Source organism: Denticeps clupeoides, chromosome 3, assembly GCF_900700375.1.
Source record: "Denticeps clupeoides chromosome 3, fDenClu1.1, whole genome shotgun sequence".
Classification (NCBI taxonomy): Eukaryota; Metazoa; Chordata; class Actinopteri; order Clupeiformes; family Denticipitidae; genus Denticeps; species Denticeps clupeoides.
In genome coordinates, this window is record NC_041709.1 from 14263783 (window position 1) to 14284705 (window position 20923).

The 20923-nt window shown below is 41.0% G+C and overlaps 1 protein-coding gene across 1 annotated transcript in view; it reads left to right on the plus strand.

Annotated features, from left to right (window-relative positions):
- Positions 1–20923, plus strand: part of ccbe1 (collagen and calcium binding EGF domains 1) — a 42209-nt gene that overhangs the window by 17920 nt on the left and 3366 nt on the right. Inside the window, exons 3-8 of the mRNA XM_028974241.1 lie at positions 9191–9243; positions 10124–10258; positions 11058–11195; positions 12750–12856; positions 15013–15121; positions 15229–15368. Of these exons, the coding sequence (XP_028830074.1) occupies positions 9191–9243; positions 10124–10258; positions 11058–11195; positions 12750–12856; positions 15013–15121; positions 15229–15368 (682 nt within the window). The remainder of the gene's footprint in view (positions 1–9190; positions 9244–10123; positions 10259–11057; positions 11196–12749; positions 12857–15012; positions 15122–15228; positions 15369–20923) is intronic.

Here is a 20923-nt window from a genome sequence, read left to right on the forward strand (position 1 = left end):
GTACACAATGGGCACTGCATTCACCAGGCATCTGGAGAGAAAGCACCCTGAAAAGAAAGATAACTAATTACAAGATCGTTTACTAGCTCTGCATTCCTTGTCTTCAAACTATGAGGAAAAACCCCTGACTCCTAAAAAGAATATTGTGTATGTACGCACAGTACAGTCGTTTGTTCAGGGGGAGGGGAGATATTTAGTTTTTTTTAAAGCAGCTATTTACGGAGCCCATTAAGTACCATGAAATGGGGAAAAAATGATCCTGTGTGCACAAGTTAGTGAAAGTGAAGTGATTGTCCTTGTGAAACACTGCAGCAGGTGACGGCCCAGGGCCACGGGGCAGTCACAGCAGGTGCTCATACACCTGATTTATGGAGTCCTGATACATTCCAGCTGACACCTTTATGGATCAGGTAAAATTATAATAAAACCTGATTAGCTGAGTCCTCTCCAATATGAGGTGTGTATCATTTTGGAGATGGAAATTAATTTATAGCAAATTATTTTAAATAACTTGTGCAGTACATTTAGGGGCTCCGTACACTAGCCTTTTGTTAAGTCTGTAGATCAATGAACCAGCACTGTCTTACTAATGTTAATTTTATGAAAGAGTGTCAGTGAACATTTGAGATCCAAATGTCCATTGTCTTCAATTCAAATCATGAGATCATTACAGAGCCGTATTCATAGCTTTTGTAAGGCATCTGCACCTGGTATAAGATACTTAATATAAACATCTTTCCGGTGCATAATATCTGAGTAACGTGATGTCGATTCTAGACCTATTCTGTTTTCGGTCTCGGGCTCGACCAGCCTTGGCCTTGGTCTCACCTTAGTGTGTCTTGGTCTCGGTCTCATGTGCAGTAAATTAGCAGTCATGTGATTAGTTGTGTGTATATGTTTTATGACGCATTTCTATTCTTGTTTCATGTGACCTTCACACTTAATCTTTCAGAGAGTCTGTGGATTGTATGACTGAATTATAAGGCCGTTTTGGCCTTATTTCTGAAATATAACTCTACCAAGTCCTGCTATATGCAGCCAAAGCTAAAGACAGAAAGGAAGTCTAATGACTGCAATGTGGTGTCTACTGCTCCCTTCCAAAAACCTGATTATCGTGTCAACAGACATTTTGAAAATCATAAGTCTCTAAAACAGCAGATGTAATGTCATGTCTGTCATCTAATGAATGAATGCACATAATAATTCATCTCCACTCAAAGCAGCCACAGTCCATTTATTGCTTTTGGACTGAGATTTGTTTGCAACAAAACAAATCAACCCATGAGATCAGGAAATAATGTACAGCGGCAAATATGAAAGACAGAAGAAAACTTGCAGCTTCCGTTCCATTTAACATTTTGAGCACATAAACGGCTCCAAAAAATAAAGGGAAAACAAACATAAAGCATCCTAGATCTGAATGAATGAAATATTCTTATTAAATTCTTTGGGGTTTTTTTACATAGTTGAATGTGCTGACAAGAAAATCACACTAAAATTATCAATGGAAATCAAATTTATCAACCCATGGAGGTCTGGATTTGGAGTAACACTCAAAATTAAAGGGAAAAACACACTACAGTCTGATTCAACTTTGATGTAATGTCCTTAAAACAAGTCAAAATTAGGCTCAGTAGTGTGTGTGGCTTCCATGTGCCTGTATAACCTCCCTACAACATCTGGGCATGCTCCTGAGGGATCTCCTCTCAGACCTGGACTAAAGTATCCATCAACTCCTGGACAGTCTGTGGTGCAACGTGGCATTTTTGGATGGAGCGAGACATGATGTCTCAGATGTGCTCAATTGGATTCATGTCTGGGGAACAGGCGGGCCAGTCCATAGCACCAATGCCTTAGTGTTGCAGGAGCTGCTTACACACTCCAGCCACATGAGGTCTTGCATTGTCTTGCGTTAGGAGGAACCCAGGGCCAACCGCACCAGCATATGGTCTCACAAGGGATCTTAGGATGTCATCTCGGTACCTAATGGCAGTCAGGCTACCTCTGGCAAGCACATGGGGGGCTGTGCGGCCCCCAAAGAAATGCCACAGTGCCCTTGGTAGTGCTCCTCCAGTTCCTCCTTGCACAAAGGCCAAGGTAGTGGTCCTTTTGCTGGGCTGTTGTCCTTCTATGGACTCCACCACATCTCCAGCTGTACTGTCCTGTCTTCTGGTAGCACCTCCATGCTCTGGACACTATGCTGGCAGGCACAGCAAACCTTCTTGCCACAGCTCACATTGATGTGCCATCCTGGATGAGCTGCACTACCTGAGCCATTTGTGTGGATTGTAGACTCCGTCTTATGCTACCACTAGAGTGAAAGCACCGGCAGCATTCAGAAGAGACCAAAACATCTGCCAGCAGTCATAGGAACTGAGAATTGGTCTGTGGTCACCACCTGCAGAACCACGCCTTTATTGGGGATGTCTTGCTAATTGCCTAGGATTTCCACCTGTTTTCTGTTCCTTTTGCACATGTGAAATTGATTGTCAATCAGTTATTGTTGTAGAGTGGAAGTGATATTATACACTAATCTACTTTATCATGTTTAAAGTGAAAAGTGCTTGAAATGAAAATTTGCAAAAATTTAATTGGTGATGTATTGTTTCTCTACAGCTCAAGGTCAATGATGGTACCAGACGCCCCACTGGGGCTTTAATAGTTGTCAATGTCAAGGCCAAGATTCTAGTCACATTTAATGCATCAAATTAAATGTCAGTTTATATCGTTTGCATTCATCAGATGTGTTGACAGCTTGCTCTTTATCTTGGCAATGAGTTTGGTGGCACGGTTCCACATAAGAACCCTCTCCAAACACGGGCAGCTTTAGGCCATGCCGCTGCACGAAAATTGAATCAATGACTTCCAGGCTGGTGAGCAATCTATAATGAGACTAAAACCTAGAAATCAGACCCTTTGTCACTGCGGGAACATGTACTCAGTCCCCTTTAAAGAGGGACGTGGGGGGTATCAGTCGACAGTCGGGGAGGGGGAAAGAAAGAAAAGAGAGAGAAAACATCTGGACCCAGCATGGAGGAATGTGAGAAATGTGTTGTGTACAGGACTCTTAATCTAAAATGCATTATCAAGATCCTCAGAAGCATTAAAGCAGGGAGATATGTGGTGGCTTTTTTTTCAAGGCAGCATTGAAACTACCACAACCTTCTCAGCAGAAATCTGGCAAAATAGCACCATAATCAGACCTCACAGGGCTGAGATTTTAACAGTGCAACAGAAAACAATGATCCTGACGTGGTAATTATAAAGCAATGATCATCGAGGTGATTATCATAGTTAGCCGATATACTAAACAAGTCTTCCTCGTTCTGCAGCTGTCATGAAAATAAATCAAACAAATCAGATATATGGACCACATTTATATATACATACATACATACATATATACACACACACACACACACACACACATATACATTATATATATAATTATAATTACATCTGAGTTTTTTAGAAAACACTACCCAACTTAAGAAGTCACAAATCAACTTTAAAATTCATACTGACTGCAGTACTGCACCATGTAAAAAACTGTTCTATCATAATAGCAGCCTCCTGAAAGCAGTGAAAATGCATGGCCTTGTTCCAATCTGAATAGCTTTTTATGATGAAGTATTTAAGTGTGTGCTAAATGAAATCGTTTGATACCGGGAGAATGTTGATTGTTGAGTAATTTTAACCTGCACTACACCATCGGTCTGTGTGGCCTCACAGTGTCCTGTGTGGAGGTGGTGTGCTCCTCACCGCGTTCTGTTTACTCAGGGTCGGCTCTGTGAATGTTTATTAGGTAATTAGAGGAGTGCGGCCAGAGCGGGGTAACCGGGGTCACTCTAATGTGTGTCTGTGTTTCCATGGGGCCCAGTAACACGATATGGATCAGCGTCGAAAATTTAAACAAACTCCGGAATTAAAGAAAGCACAGGTGACTTTGCTGCCACAAATTGACCTTGAAAGGTGTTTCTGCAGGCGACGTGGGTCTCCATGCAGGCCTTGTTTGCATGCGTGTGATTAAGGCTTTTTAAAAATTTCATACACCCGGTGAAAGTGTATTAGTATTGCTGAAACATTTCCGTTAATCTGTCAGATCTGGTGATTGTAATTAATGATTATGTTTAATATTATGATTATGACTTACAATAAATGTATTTTTGAGTACACAGTACACTGTTGACTCAACCAACTCGGCTCTGGTTATGTCATGTCTGCCTCATTCCAGCTAGGTGCAATGCGAACTTGAGTTAGTTTGAAGTGCTTTACTCTGAAAGTAATATTGATCAGAATTAACTTATTCACTAGACAGTGAGTACTAAAGAACATCATATTGTTAAAGTTGTAGATAGAACAATTACAGCCTGTCAGCTCATAGTAATTCAGAGCATGCATTACATAATCCATGGCATTTCCCAGTATAGGTGTTAAAGGTAGGATTTTGACAAACACTATTACATTTAAAGCATTTATCAGAGGCCCTTATCCATAGCGACTTCCTCAGGCACACAATGGTATTAAGTTGGCTTTGATCCTGGGTCTTCTGGTTCATAGGCTACCCACTAGGCTACTACCACTTCGATGAATTAATAAGTGGTCTTGTGAATATAATGGGTCAGTTTCTAGTTCATGGTTTAAGTTAATCCTACATTAAAAGAGCTCTTCAATGAAGATCCCATGAACACGAAACTGACCCAAAGAGCCAAGTGAAAACAACTCTGATCTGCTGCATCTTATTGATTCATCGTATCTGGTGAAGGATTTGCTCGTCTTTTTGTCAGGGTCTTGCCATGAAGGTGGGATTTGGTTATGTTCACCGCTTGAGTGCTTTGACCCTGGGGTAATCACTTTCAGCCTGGTGTCAAATCCCAGGAGCCCCTCACCACATCTGGTTTCTCCCATTTTGCGGCAGAGGATCAGTGCCGTTATTGTTCTGCGTTTCCAGGGCTGCCGCATGTCAGCTGCTGCTTTTCAGGAGATGATCTCATGCTCTGCTTCCAACCTTTTTCAGTCCATATTTCATTTAGTGCAAATCGTTAAAGAATCCAAGTTGAATCCGCAATTTTATGTAGAATAACAAGTAGTCGGGGTACCACTTGTCAGGGTACAGGTCACCTACAATGTAATGGTTATGCTGTGAAGGCCATTGATGGGCATCTTAATCCCCTGTCAAGGAAGGAAATGGAAGTGAATTTGATGTAATGAATTTGGTGAGGGCAGATGCAGTGGAAAGGTAAAGAAGCACCTCTGCAATCTCTGACAGACTTAAGAAACACAACCATCCATCCTCAACCAAATGCATGTCACTACATTAATTAAAACATTTATTGACCTTATTGGACCTGTGGCTTCATGCACTGAGGACTACTTAGGTTTGTGGCTAAATGAATATTTTGATGGCTTGTCTGGAAATGAGAGTTTTTAGTCTGCAAAATATTTTCTTAATCTCAGTTTTTACCAAGCTTGGCCAAATACAGCATTTTGGTTCAAAGGCGTGTGTATTTTAGAATTGATTGCAGTCACACACATGGCCAAAAAAGTAAAAGAATCTGCTGCTGACATATTGTAAAAATGATTCAGAAAATCACAGGCCAAGCAACTGATCTGCGCATCAATCCGTGTCAGTCTTTACTTCTAGATCTAGTGCAGGTGCATAACCTAGAAATATGCATTATAGAGTTGTCTTGAATGGAACCCAACCAAGCTTTTAATATGGCATTCATTTTAAAGCCCGTACCTCAGTTTAACAGACCTATTATTGGACTCTTTGGTAGTCACTGAGGAATCCACGTATATTTAGACTTCTCTAAATCAACCAAAATTGTTAAAAGAGTTTCTAGGACCCACGAGTTCCACGTTCTGTTGTGATTTATTTGTTTTCTGGGGGAGATTTTGCCGGCTGCTTATTTCCACAAGTGCTCTATTTGCTATAAGTACACTGGCTCTCTAGAGGGATGTTGTTGTGAGATTAAATATTGGGTTACTTTTTTAGTGCTGCTTTGGTTCAGCTCAGACAAGTGTGTGTGTACGTGGGTGTGTTTTGGCATTGCCGTTTTTCTTGTTGTGTTGAAGAGTTACCTGGGACCACAAAAATGCTGCAAAGTTTTAAACATCTTGTGTCTATGTGTGTGTGTTTTGTTTTATTTCTGTTCAGCTTTGTGTGAAATGTCCTAACAAAATTATTCATGTTGAGTGACAAACCCATAGGTCACGATACTGGAATTTCAAACTTGACCTGACCAAAGCAAAAAATTGCTAAAATGCTAAAAATTGAGCACAAACCGAAATACTTCCAGACAGTACTCTTGCCTTTCACATTTTCTACCAAGCTTGGTGCTTCAGAATTATGTTTAAAGTGTCTGTCATGTAAACATGGGGTCCTCAAGATAGCAGGGGAGGGGCTAACCACTGCTATGCCTGTTGGTAATGCAAAACTGGAATTTAAGTTACCAGTGCTAACTGGTATCAAAACCACTACTCAATTTTAGTAATGATTAATATCTGAGAATCGATTTTTTTGACAACCCTAGTATCCATTCAACAATTTTGACTAGTAATGAGATATATAATATATCTTGATGTGCTGTGCTGTATAAAAAATTGCAATGCATGGTAATGTAAGATGCAGACAGTGACAAAAATAATTATTGTTTTAATTGCTTGATCAAAAAATATAAAGTAGTGTTGTGTCTATGCCCACATCAACAATAACAATACACATGTTGCATACTTATTGTCATAGAGTTGATCAGTGTGCGCGTGCGTGTACGTGTGTGTGTGTGTGTGTGTGTGACCAGCACACATACTTCTGAACATAAACCCAATATCACCAGTTAGTTTAAGTAGAAAAGCTCTATCTCATCTCTGGGATCTGGACACCCCTGCCTGCTCCTTCCCTTGGGAACAGCATCTCCCAGTAATGAATTAGGCTGCTAAAAGGTCACTCTGCAGCATCCACCTTTTATTGCAGCCTCACACTTCCTCCCAAGTCATGAGGTGCTGAAGACCCACACGTGATCCAATTGTTGCAGAGTCAAGTCTCTCTGTTGGAGAGAAAATGTGTTCCACTGCTGTGGAGGTCCTCACACAGCTGCTTCTGTTCACCTGTCTGTGAATAATCAATACCATGCAATCCTGCCCAACCGTGAAATGAATCAACTACAAAAGGTCACAAAATGATATTTGTATATGTAATAAGTTTCTCCTCAAGCTTTTATTTTGCCTTTGGCGGAAGAAAACAAAAGCAGGCAGCTGCCTTTCATTTGATGGGCTTCGGATGTCTGTTATGCATTACAGCAGTAATAGTTAAATTGCAATTTGCACACTGTGATTTCTTTCTGGGTGTGCAGGAACCAACCACTCTAATTTCACTGTGAATTCCAGGCAATCAACAAACCAATTAATATGAATGCAAATGTATTTTGTTTTTCATGATTAAATAACATGATTATATTAAAGTCTTATAGATCTTTTTTATTGAAAGTTCCACTCTCCCATGACCTGTGATGGACTATTACTAAACAAGCTGTTTCCTTTTGGCCTTGCAGAGGAATCATTCAAGTGACATTAAAGCTTATCAAATTCTATGTAAATATATTAGCAAAAAGAAACCTGGAGGACACAGATTGAATTCAGATTTATTATACAAACCCTGAATCTGATAAAATCTAATAAAATAAGCAACAGTGGGAGAATAGAGAGGAATAACTGTAGCAACCCCATCTAGTGGCAGCATTACATGCTCAGAAACTGTAATGGAAGTAGTACTATACCCTGGGGTGAGAGCAGGTTCATTCATATCACGTTTCACTTTTTTAGTACACATATGTCTGACATATTATTAGAATTAGTATTAGAATTTATTTCATGCCAATTAGTAGGGAAAGTGGTAGTACCAAATTATAGCTGCCTGGTATATAATGAAGTAACCGCTGCTTACATGTGTACTTTTGAGTATCGGCAGTGAAGAGTGACTGCGGCTATTATTGCATTAAATAGTTCACAGAGTTCGGTTTTCTGCAGGCACAGGTAAAAGCACAATTGGCGTTTAATGACTTAAATGTGCGGCTAATAAAAGTACAAACAGTTATTACATGCAGCTTAGCGTACGCAGTCTGGCTAATGAAATTTTTTTCCCCCCACTTCAGAGAAGCCGTAAACCCTTTTGTGTGGATGGATCAGACCACCTATGATGCATTAATTCAAGCTCTCACCACCTGCTTGGCATCCCTTCCCCTTACCGCGGTGCCAACGTCTCTGGACCGTAAACCGCACACTCTGCACTACGTCATGATTTAAAAAAGAAACGATAGTGATTAACCTTACCCCGTTTCACACTGATGAGCGGTTTATGCTAATGAAACAGCAGCGTGGCCTTTTATCTTGATGCTTTGGTACTCCTACTGTATTCAGAGTGCTCTGTTTCTCCTCTCTGTGGTCTTTGACCCCACGAAGGCAGACACGGGGACCTGTGGGAGATTTCGCAGAGCTCAGAACGACAGGCATGCGCTGGCATGAGCACACGTCCTCGTGGGAGAGGGAGAGGATGAGAAAACATCCAGTGCTATCTCCCCATGTTTATACTCGCGCAAAGGCCTGTGCATATTTTTACTCACCCTTCCTCTCCTCCACCCATCTCTTTACTATATGTTTTTCATTTTGCATCTGTGTTCTGAAGTGAACGTGAAATGAGGACTGTCATGAATTACTGTAAACGAATACATTTGTGAGAATATCAAGTCATTTTTAAAGGCATGTTCATTTCTCCCTTACCCAGCCACATGACACAATAGTCTTATGAAACTTTTGGGCCCGAAATGGAAATAGCACCGACGTGACTCACGTTGCTTGCTTCGTGCCTTTTGAGATGAACGTGTGCTTAGTGATGTGATGGCTGCTTTTAGTTGTAAAACTAAATAGGGGGAATATGGGGTAAATTTGAGCTTTAATGGTTCTCGATCAGAACAGTTGAAGCAGTAAACCATGTATTACACGTCTGTTCTTCTGCAAGGAGGTGGACCCTGTTCTGGATTAGCATTACCATTGTGAAGAAAAGAGCACATGACTGTTATAATGTCATCGAACAAAAGTCTGTCCATTAGTTTTTTATTTGTTTCTTTTGTTGTATTGTAATATAGTAATGTACTGGACTTTGTTTAATGTTCTTTCCTCCCTTGTCTTTCAGGAAGACGTGTTGTAAAGGGTTTAAGTTTGTGTTGGGACAGTGCATTCCTGAAGGTAGGGATATTTTCTTTTTGCCCAGTTTGGATGCCGTTCAGTATTCAGCTCGCTAAAATATTTTTAGAAACATTTGCCCAACATCTCCCAGTGGTGCACTGCAGTAGGAGGTTCTTATTCTTAATCTTATTGTTTTAACCTTTAGAAAATGGCTAACTGAACCTGTCAGAAACACAACCAGAGTTTGCATTTTTACTGTGCAATTTGATCTATAAATAAACTGAGAGGATTTTTTATGCAAAAAAAAAAAAACATTTGGATGTGCTCTGTAGAAAACCCTGCTCTAGATGGATTAGATTAGATGTACATTAATTGTGTTTTCCAGAGAGACACTTTCATATTTCACAGTAAATGTGTATTTGAAGGGAAATAGCACATTTGTGCCAAACTCTCTGAGCAGTTCTCTATTCTGTACTTACCTGCTCCCTGGTGCTGTGTGTTGATGAGAACTGCAACACAAGGCCAGGGTTTCTTCAGGCAGAGACCTGCCCAACTGCCTCCACCTCCCTCTGTGAAAAACATCCTGGGAACTGCACCGTGTTCTGTACACTGTTTATCATGTTTGTTTCCTGGTAATGTCATATTTGCAGTTTGAATTCAGCTGTTTGAAAAATGTGTGTTGAATGTGTTAAAGTCTTATGTCAGCAGATGGAGTTTATACCACAGTGCTGACTTGGCCGTGTAATCAGCTGAGAGGAATATTGAGAGTGACGCTGAATACTGACTTCGATACATTTCACAGTCACATAACAAGCTGCTGTCTGTTGCTCAAATGCATCAGAGATGGATCTATTATCACAGATGCCAAATCTAAATTGTCTTAGTCAGTCTTAACTAACTGTGTGTGTGCACACGTGTGTGTACATGTGCCCATGATTAGATTACGATGTGTGTGCTGACGCCCCCTGTGAGCAGCAGTGTACGGATCATTTTGGCCGGGTGGTGTGCACCTGTTACCCCGGCTACCGATATGATCGGGAGCGCCATAGGAACCGCGAGAAGCCTTACTGCCTTGGTGAGTTCGGACATCACTGGCTGCAGGAATCTCTTTACTAAATTGAACATAAATCAATGTTTTCGATTTTGCTAGTAGAACAGTAGTATTTGACTATATGACAAAATCATATCTTTAATTCAGACATTTTATTCATCATTGTACCCTCATCAGAACCAATGAGTAGAACATAGACTGAACATAGAACATAAGAACTGATGTCCATTACTGGAACTCCAACTCTTTTGAACTCCCCTAAACACAAGGCTTTATCTGAGCTAAGCTTTCCTTGAACTATGATAATAAAATGATACTTTTTTAAAAATACATTCTTCAGTGGCATTTTATTTTATTTATAGATTTTTTTATAGTACTGTCCAGTGCTGCATTTTTTTGTGGAAAGACACTGTAGCGGTTCATCTTAGAAACAAAACATGTGGTCAGTGGTCTGAACACCACTTTAAAGCTGGGAGTTATAAAGCAAAACACACTTTTCACCTCAAGCAAACTGTACTTGAGAGCAAAATTTAGATGAGGATTAGATATGTCTGCACTCCAGGCCCTTCTTCCATTACAGCAAGTGTTTTTGAGTGAGTGTGACTGATCAGCAATGTCCTGCTGGGAGTTTGGCTGTTTGGTTTCAGTTCATAAAGAGCTTTTTAAATAATATGGCACGTCTGTTTAGCAGTGGGTGCTGTGGCGGTATCGAGTGGTTTTAATGGTGAACTGTTTTATTTCAAACGGGGCCTTCTCACGAATAAGGGCATTGGAATGAAAGTCTCACCTTTTAAACTCACTGAGTTCTCTTTGCGTGGGTCAGATGTGGACGAGTGTGCCAACAAAAACGAATCGGTGTGCTCCCAGATCTGCGTGAACACTCCCGGAAGCTACAGGTGTGAGTGTGAAAGAGGCTTCTACTTGGAGGACGATGGGAAGATGTGCACCCGAGGAGAGAGAGGTGAGTTTTTCTCTCACCCCGAACCGGCCGCACCGCTCCACTTGAGGACTTGTACAAATGTTCACGTGCAATTAAGCGCCGGGGACTGTGTTCTGAAGAGGGAGACACCTGGAAGTCATTATGCATGGCATTTCCCTGCTTGTCACAATACCCCCACCCCACCCCGCTCAGCATCCAGCCCCATTTTCCAATCGCTGTTTTATACCCACCCCCCTCTATTACCATTTGTTTTGATTTGGGCATTGCGTGAGAGGCAGACGTCAGAAATTGCCCACAACAAAAGGGGCTTCAGCTCTGCTTTTCACTCATCAGTGTCCCTGGCTTAAATGGAGCGGTCAGAGCTGGAGATTTGCTACTTCCTCCCGCGAGGTCGTCTTCCATTCAGAGCTGTCTGTGAGGAGGGGAAAGCTGCAAAGCATCCACGGTTACTGTGTGGCTGCAATGCGGTTAAGGTCTCAGACGCTCAGTCCCTCAGGGGTGATAGCAAGGTCTCCTGGCCCCACACACAAACGCGAAAACCTGTTGGCCATGACATAATGAAGGGCTCTTCTGTGAAAAATAACTGGAATCCTTTGATTTTTGAAAGACCCGTCTCATTAATTATTTTTATGTTTGTGGGAGCTTTACTAGTTCCACAAGGAAGAGGGATGATGCTTTATTGGTCCACTGGTGCATTCAACGCTAAAAACAGAGTGAAGGTGAAGCAATTGTCATTGAGAAACACTGTAGCACAGCACACGGTGACACAACGAAATGTGTCCGCTTTTGACCCATCACCCTTGGTGAGCAGTGGGCAGCCATGACAGGCGCCTGGGGAGAAGTGTGTGGAGACGGTCCTTTGCTCAGTGGCACCTTGGCAGATTTGAACAGGCAACATTCCAATTATGGGTCTGTTTACTTACCCGCTAGGCCACAACTGCCCCAGACTTGATCACAGTGGCACCTCAGCTACCTTTTAGGCAGCTACCTCAGTGAACAACAGGACAAGAATAAACAGCTGCTTAATAGTAACTGAAAGCTACCTGGACCTAGAGCTATTTTGAGGGAAGGATTATTTCCCCTTGTCTGTTCTAACATATTTATAAGACCGACTTCCTGCACCTCCTAGGATGTTCACTGACCCTTTAAGCATGGTCTCAGCTAATGACTGCGTCCAGTGTAGCCTTTTTCCACCTCCCACCCCCTCAAAACACACACACCCACATATACACACTCATAGTCCAGGGCAGACACCACCTCAGGGCTCTCCTCTCCTCCATGTTATTTCCTCTCCTCGGGTCAGTTGAAAGCACAACGTGTCACTGTGGTCAAGTCTGACGTTCCAAATACCACTCTCGCAAAACATGTCAGTGATTTCCCCATCCTGTAATAGATAGCTCTGCACACAGACTGGTGGAGCCCAGCATGAGCCCAATGTACCTCGGTTTTAAAATGGGGGACCAGACCCCCTCCCACTCCTTAAAAAAAGCCCTTCGTCAAACACATGCAAAGTTTATGATCTTTGCTATTCTGAACCTGTGTTCTGATTTCTGTGCTGTGATCTGTGTTTCACAGCCCCGGTATTTGAGAAGTCCAATGACGTGATGAAGACCTCGATGTGCGAGGCGACATGTGAGGATTTTCACCAAATCAAGATGACTGTTCTGCAGCTCAAACAGAAGGTATGGGTGCCTGCCATGTCCCCTTACCAACAACAGTGTTAAAAATTTCATTACACTATGAAGTAGGATACCAAGAGATTCTCAACAACATGGCAACCCTTTTTAATCTATTTTCTTCCTCCTCTTGGATGATTGGGGTTTGATGTTCATTTGTTCTCATTTGAAATGGTATATGTTTTTAAAAAATAATAAAAATACTTTGGATTTTAAAAAATGTGTTAAAACAGCATTCAAAATGTCTTCAATTATTAATTGGCAGCCAGAGTGCCCACCTGCCAGTATTTTACAGAAATAACACAGAGTCGCCCTTATTCAGTGAACACTCAGCATTTTACAGTATCATAATAAAAATGATTGAAATAACCTTTAATACCTGGACTGCCTGCTGGGGTGAGTCATGCCCACCCGTGTGAAGCTGCAGTAAATCACAGATGGTCCAGCGGTGTGGGAGATTGGCCAGGGCCCATTACCACAACGGCATTGTCAGAGTGGATCAGCACCCTCTTCTGTCATCGGCTGCTCTCAGCACCTCTGCTCTTAACGGGTGATATACGGCTCTCAGCTGTGTGGTCAGTCATGGAGTACAGAGAGACATTTCACTCAGTAAATGTTCAGGGACACTCAGATGAGGAAATGGCTGAAGATTGTATAGTTGGGTTTTTTTTTGGAATAGCCATCTAACAATTAACAACTAGCAATTCCTATGCAAATGCAAGTGATAAAGTACTAATAAATGCACCATTGTAGTACTATAGGGATGGGAATATATATTTAAATTTAGCTTATGTGTTCGTGTTCCTGAAGAAAATTTTAATCCTTATTGAGTCAATCTCTTGTCATAGCACATACAGAAGTGAAGTCCCATGTGCGAGTTTTGGTCTGAATATTTAAAATTCACATGAAAAGGTACGAAAAAAATGGGACTCTGAAAAAAATATATTTACATTTAGAACACATTTAGAACACTTATAGAGTATAAGCATATAAACAAGGTTTGTGTCATCCGAAGGTGAGACCAGAGGTGTGACAAAGCATAGAGTAAACACATTTTTGACGTTTAACTCATTGGTCTTCCAGCTGAAATATTACAGTGTCCATAACAAAAGCAGGTATGAATTTATGCAGTTCAAGCTTTGCATTGTTCATTTTAGTTACAGACAATCCCAACATTGAGTTTAGGGATCGAAGCAACAGATGAAGCAGCTTTTGTGGGCGAACTGAGCCATCGACAAAACCATAGCAATTTCCATAGAATTTAGAATTTTAGAATTTTAATGAATTATTAATTGCTGTTTAGATAATTATTTAAATATATAAACAGCAATTACAAAATGTGCAATTAGCTGTTTAGATTTTTTGTTATGTGAATAACATTCCGAAAGTCTTTGTGCCATAACTAATGTTGTAAAAAAAACAGCACTGAAGCAACAGGTATTCTCATTCATGGAGTATATAATCTTTTTGGACCTAAATTAAATATCAAGGTAAGGTCATGTGAAACACAAGTAGGTAGAATTGGTGTATTGAATCTGTCCATTTCATTAAGGAACCTATAGCTGGGCTGGTGTCTGTGTCTGAAATTTCTACATACATCATAGTCCAGACCTCTAACCTCACCCCAACCCGTCCATGTGTTCAGCCTGAAGCTATGTGTCAGAACCTGGCACATGGTCCTCACCAGAGGAATGGAGACACGTGAACCATTATGGAAATGTATCTCTTCAGCTCAGCCGAGACCCGTCTGCAACTTTGATGTCCAGCAGAAGCCTCTTCCCAAATGATCTGCTCTGATGCCTCTGCATTATTCAGTGGGATTTCCTGTTGTGTATCTCCCTTTGCAGCTTACCGATCAGCTTACATAGTGGAGGTCGCCCTCAGAATTTGGCCTCTGAGGTCTTTATTGATATTGCTGCTATTATGTTGTCATGTTTCAGTGAGAGCTCAGTGTTCAAGGGCTCAGACCCAGAAACGTTTAAATGATTTATTCCTTCACATTATGTAAATGGTCAAGACGCTTGTTCTGGGGTCTTTGTTTATTTAATCAGAGATTTGAGCCCTGTGAACCAAATTAAGGTGATTTTTTTTTTCACCTTTCAGGTGAGCTTATGGGTAATGATTGCTAAGTCAATAAGAATATTTTCTACCTTTATCAACAGATTGCTATGTTGCCCAGCAACTTTGAGATCACTAAACAGATGACCAGTGAGAAAAGGCTTACCTCACACTTATTCCTGCCAGGCCCACCTGGGCCACCTGGACCTCCAGGTGAGCTGAACATTGTCATGTTGCAGTTTACCACGATCAGTGCTGCTTCTGTTGCTGATGATGTTCCTTTGGCTAACTCTCATTCCTGACCTTTTGCCTTTTAATAGGAAGTCTCGGTCCTAAAGGCTCCCCTGGATCTCCAGGAATGATGGGATCTCCAGGACCTCCTGGGCCCCGGGGTCTGATGGGACCAATAGGACCGTCCCCTGATCTGTCACATATCAAACAGGGCCGACGGGGGCCAATGGTACCAGTTCTCTTTCATTACAAGTGCATGAAATGAGTGTGCTGGGTGTTCGTTCTATCAGGGTTTGGGTCTGATTGAAACATTTCTTTCCTGATGTTAAGGGGGTTTGCTATGGTCATGACGCCTCCATCAGCATCAGTGGAGGAATGGTGGCCTAGCGGGTAAGGAAACAGAACTGTAATCGGTTCGAATCCAGACCCGCAAATGTGCCACTGAGGTGCCACTGAGCAAACTGCTCCTCAGGCGCTTTTCATGGCTGCTCACTGCTCCCTCAGGGGATGGGTTAAATGCACACATTTCACAGTGTGCACTGGGTGTTGTCACGTGACAACTTTTCACTTTCACATCAAAACACACGCATCCCTAAATCATATGACATGACCTTCCATCAACCAGATCCCTGTAAATGAGACAATGTATTCTCACCCACCATCATCGAAAAACACCAAATGAGGGAATATTCTGTGTTCAAATGGTGTTCATCCCATTAGTAGGTCATTGTCATTATCATTAAAACTTTTTTTTTTTGTGTAGGTAACTCCATCAGGGCTAAAGGTTTTAACTGCATATGGTGCCACTGAAACTATATCAGTGTTATTTCCCTTTATTGATGTGATAGTCATGTCGAATAGTATACATTTATATAAAACATGATACTATATGATTATTGGCAGAAGAGTATTTGCCATACATTTAAATTTATCAGATGCCATTATCCAGAGCGACTGACAATCAGTAGTTACAGGGACAGCACCCCCCCCCCCCCCCAACTTAGGGTTAAGTGTCTTGCTCAGGGACATAATGGTAGTAAGTGGGATTTGAACCTGGGTCTATGGTTCATAGGCGAGTGTGTTACCCACTAGGCTACTACCACCCATACAGATGATGGACAATAATACAAAGGAAGCTGCATGTAACCCAAGCTCTGCAGGTATCTTTTTAGAACACTGGACATAGAGATAATCTTGATAAACAAGATAAACAAGAGATAATCTTGATTTTGTCAGGATTATGATATGAATTGTCTCTGTTTTTGTTGTTAAAAGAACATCATTGTTCACCACAATTTTTTTTCTCTGACGTTTTAATAAAATATTGCATTTCAGCTGGGAAAAGTACTCTTAAAATTGCCTACACATTTCGGACAGGAGGAAAATTATTTCTGGAAGCACTTTTAGACCTTTGCTAAGCCAATTATATGCCGCAATTGAATCATTTTCACTTCTCCTTTGAGGCTATAGAACCCATAACTCTTCAGAAAGAGAAGATCTCCTGTAGTGAGGATATCAAATAAAGTGATGCCCTGTTGAGTCACCTCTGCTCTGGCCACTGGTGTCACACTTGTCCTGATGCTGACCCTGTCAGCTGTCCAGCAGCACTGCCACACAGCTGCGAGATAACTGGGGCCTCCACTCTCCCGCTATGCCTTTCTTTTTATGACAGTTTGTCTTTTTTCTGTCATAATGTTTTTTTTCTCTTCACTTTTGAATTTTTACTCCTTTAAATTTCCTCTTCCCTGCATTCTCTTGTGAATTTTTTATTTTTTTTCTCTCGCCAAGCATATTGTGCCTTTCCTTTTCTCTTTTTCTGCTTTTTTCTCTGTAGCTTTCTCTACTTTCATATACAATTGTCCAAGTTTGAACACACCCACCCTGTGGTGGTTATGCAGAAACATACAAGAAATGCAAGGAATATATTTAGTATGTTTATATCATGAGCGTATAGTGTTGTAATCAAGTCCGAAAACAGACTAGGGCTTGAATCGACATGACATTACTCAGATCAACTAGAAAAAAAGCATTGCTGAAAGTGTTATTAATTGTTAAATCTAATTCATGTTATCTTTTCAATTATATTGTCCATATGTCTCTCATTTAAAATCTCCCACATTTGTCAGAATTTGGAGGCCTGGTGGAAAATAATATTCTCAACAATCCTCTCCTATAAACATTTTATCAGACCTCTACAAGGGAAAGAGATGTGATGTACCAGAAAGATGTTCATATTAACTATCTTATACCAGTAACAGGGACCTCGGGTAACATATGAATATGGTTATGTAATGATCCATTGCTTTGAATTGAAGACAATGGGCATTTGGATCTCAAATATTCACTGACACTCTTAAATACATTTTCTTCTAGTGAATAAGTCAAATTAACACTAGTAAGACAGTGCTAGTTCACTGATCTTCAGTTAGTGAATTAACAAAGGGTAGTGTCCTGAGCCCTTAAAGAACCATGAACACAAGTTATTTAAAATAATTTATTCTATATGAATTTACATCTCAAAAAACTTGATGGAGAGGACTCAGATAATCAAGTTTTATTTTCATTTTGCAATGTCATATAGTGAAACTTTGGCTGCTTTTGCACATAGACACTGTATTCTAACCAGCCAGATTCATTTTCTGTGCATACTGAAAGATATCAGGTTTAGCTGACAGAAGGACTACACAGACTTAGGTCGTGTTATTGACTTCATCGAGGAACAATTACAATGTCTAATGTTCACAAAGTGTAGAGAAAATGAAGAAGTTAGAATCATATTAGCCGAGTTGGATTCTGAGGAGTCAGCATACAGGCATACACCATAGTCAATGAGCTTGAACTTAGTTATCTTACTTTTCATCATGCTTTCTCTCCAGATGCCTGGTAAATGTAGACATTGTCGTAGCTTTCTCCATCAAGGTGGCTCGACCCCCTCGGTTATCATGTGCCACTCAGCACACCCCACGACTCCTTGCTCTGCGGAAAGCAGTGGGCACCTCACTAATTGTCATGATCCAGTCCAGAGGGGGTTACTTAGTGTCGTGTTCATCCTGTGTAATGTTTCCTAATCGTGTTCACCTGTGTCTGATCGTATAAAGCTGTTTGGGTCATTGTTACATGTTACAGGATGTCTCCCCTGTCCTGTTCATCACGTATTGAACTCCTGTTTCGTGGCGTCGTGCGAATGCGTGACATTAATGGGCAAGACCAAGACGACTTCTAACTGGTTCTGACTTTTTTTTTTTTTTTTTTTTTTCCCCCCAATCACATCAAGACCGCTATGTCCGAGACAACACAGCCAGTCGCACTGGCTACACGCGAAAATGTCTTTCTGGCATGTACAGCATTTCATTGTAAAAATAACATATATATAATATAAATAACATGTTTTAGATAACTCACTTCGTAAGTGGTTAACTGTGCCTTTCCAGTCATTCAACCCACCAAGCCAAAAGTATGAAATGATGCAGGATTTCTGCTTTGTAGAGTTTCAAATGTTCAACATTTTGCCTTGTTTGCGTTTTGGTTTTGTTTATTACATAACCTCATGTGTTATTTCATAGTCCCCTGTCTTCAGTTTTGGCTAGACCCATAAATGAGTCAGTGTATGTGTGTATTGGTGTCCTGCAGAGACCCTGGATGGCAACCATGTGACCTCTGCATGACTTTATATCAGATGTAGGGCCGCTGTAATGTCCAGGTCCACATTGAGCTACCCTGCACTGACAAATGGAAATGGAAACAGCCGAGCAGGAGGCTGAATGAGCTGCAGTCATAGTATTTTCTTTGGCCACCTTGCCTAGAAGTCAAGCTGTTCACTTGTGGGCCTTTTCAGTGCAGCAGACCTGAACAATAAAGTGTCACAACAATAGCTTGGGTGGGAGCTGCCAAGACAGTTTTTAGCCTGCTGCACTTAATAGAAGCAGAAGTAGTAAAAACAGGATTACTATTATTTATTTGTTTGTTTGTTTGAGCCCAATTTATTTTGATAAAATATTTCATCCGCTCATTCATCAGTCGCATGTCAGATAAGAATGTACTACAAGATCAAAATGCAGTACAGTTATATTTGTTCTCATGCTTGTTAGATCATGAAAAATCACAAATTTAAACAAATAGTCTGATCCAAGAAATTCAGACTAAAAAAGTCTTTTTTTAAGGGGGTTATGGTGTATTGACTGGTTGCCCAGTTGCAATCATGGCTTTTGAACTGGTCTATCTCTCTGTCCATCTCTGCTGAGATCTCTATTGAGGTCAGTGGGAATTACATGGAAAACTGCCTGAAATCAGTCTCCAATAATTGCAGATGGGGATGCAGAAATACACTCAAACAATCTGCCATAATCCTTCTGACCTGAAAAATACAAAGTGTCATTTGTTGGACTCTTGCCTGGGTTACATTGTGCTGTACCTGCATTTCACAAAGCAGCTGTAAATCATCCTGGAAGCATGCACAAAATCCATTTAAAACTTTAATTTCTGTTGTTATTACTTTAATAATCCTATAATAACAAGGTCATGCAGGTCATCAAATGTTGTCCTTTCACGCTTAAAATTATTTAATATATAAAAGGTGCTTTGATTGTGTTTTTGTGGTGCTTTGAATATGGTGGTTGAAATGATCTCCAAATTCTCTCAGATGAAGAGAATTATCTTGAGAGACAGATAACTTGCATTATTTAGGACAATCATGGTCAGTTTGTACTGGTTTTGTGTCCCTATAATGCTGTGTGTACACTGTATGGAATATTTGGCTATGGCTCTTGAAAGGAGGCCCTACATAGTCACACTGTGAGAGAGATTTTCTGACAATGTGAGAAGCTCAGGATGACCATCTCATAGTGTGTGTGCTGCAACAACCTATGCCGCTTTATCCTCCTGCTTTTACTTATGACATCTTGTTCTTCAATACTAGCTTGTGTTGTAGCCCAGGTTTATTATATCCATCGTTCACATGCACATACGAGTAGTCATGGTGAAATGTTTTGAGAATGACACACATACTGGTTTTCACAGAGTTTGCTGCTTCCGTTTTTTTTTTATTATTGCAATTTGCATCTACTCCAGAATGTTATGAATAGTGATTAGATGAGAAGTGTTGAAAAGCACAAGGCTGGAGATCATTCAGTCATGCTGAGTTACAATAGCAGACTGGATGTTTAAAAGGAGGGTGATGCTTGAAATCATTGTTCTTACCTGCAAGGATACACGTGCAGTCATCATTGTGTTGCATAAAAAATAAAAAGATATTCCTGCTACTAAGATTGCACCTGAATCAACCATTTATCGGATCATTTAAAAACTTCAAGAAGAGATGTGTTGTGAAGAAGGCTTCAGGGTGCCCATGAAAGTCCAGCAAGCACCAGGACCGTCTCCTAAAGGTGATTCAGCTGTGGGATCGGGGTGCCACCAGTGCAGAGCTTGCTCAGGAATGGCAGCAGGCAGGTGTGACTACATTTACATGCACAGTGAGGCAAAGACTGGAAGATGGTCTGGTGTCAAGAAGGGCAGCAAAGCCATTTCTCTGTGGAAACTGGGGGAAAGTCATTTTCTCAGATGAAGCCCCTTTCGAATTGTTTGTGGCATCTGGAAAAATGATCCAGTGAAGAATAGGTGAGTGCTACCATCAGTCCTGTCTTGTGCCAATGTTAAATCCAATTGAGAACTTGTGGTCAATCCTCAAGATGTGGGTGGACAATCAAAAACCCACAAATTTTGATTATGAAGGAATGGGTTGCCATCAGTCAGGATTTGGCCCAGACATTGATTGACAGCATGTCAGAG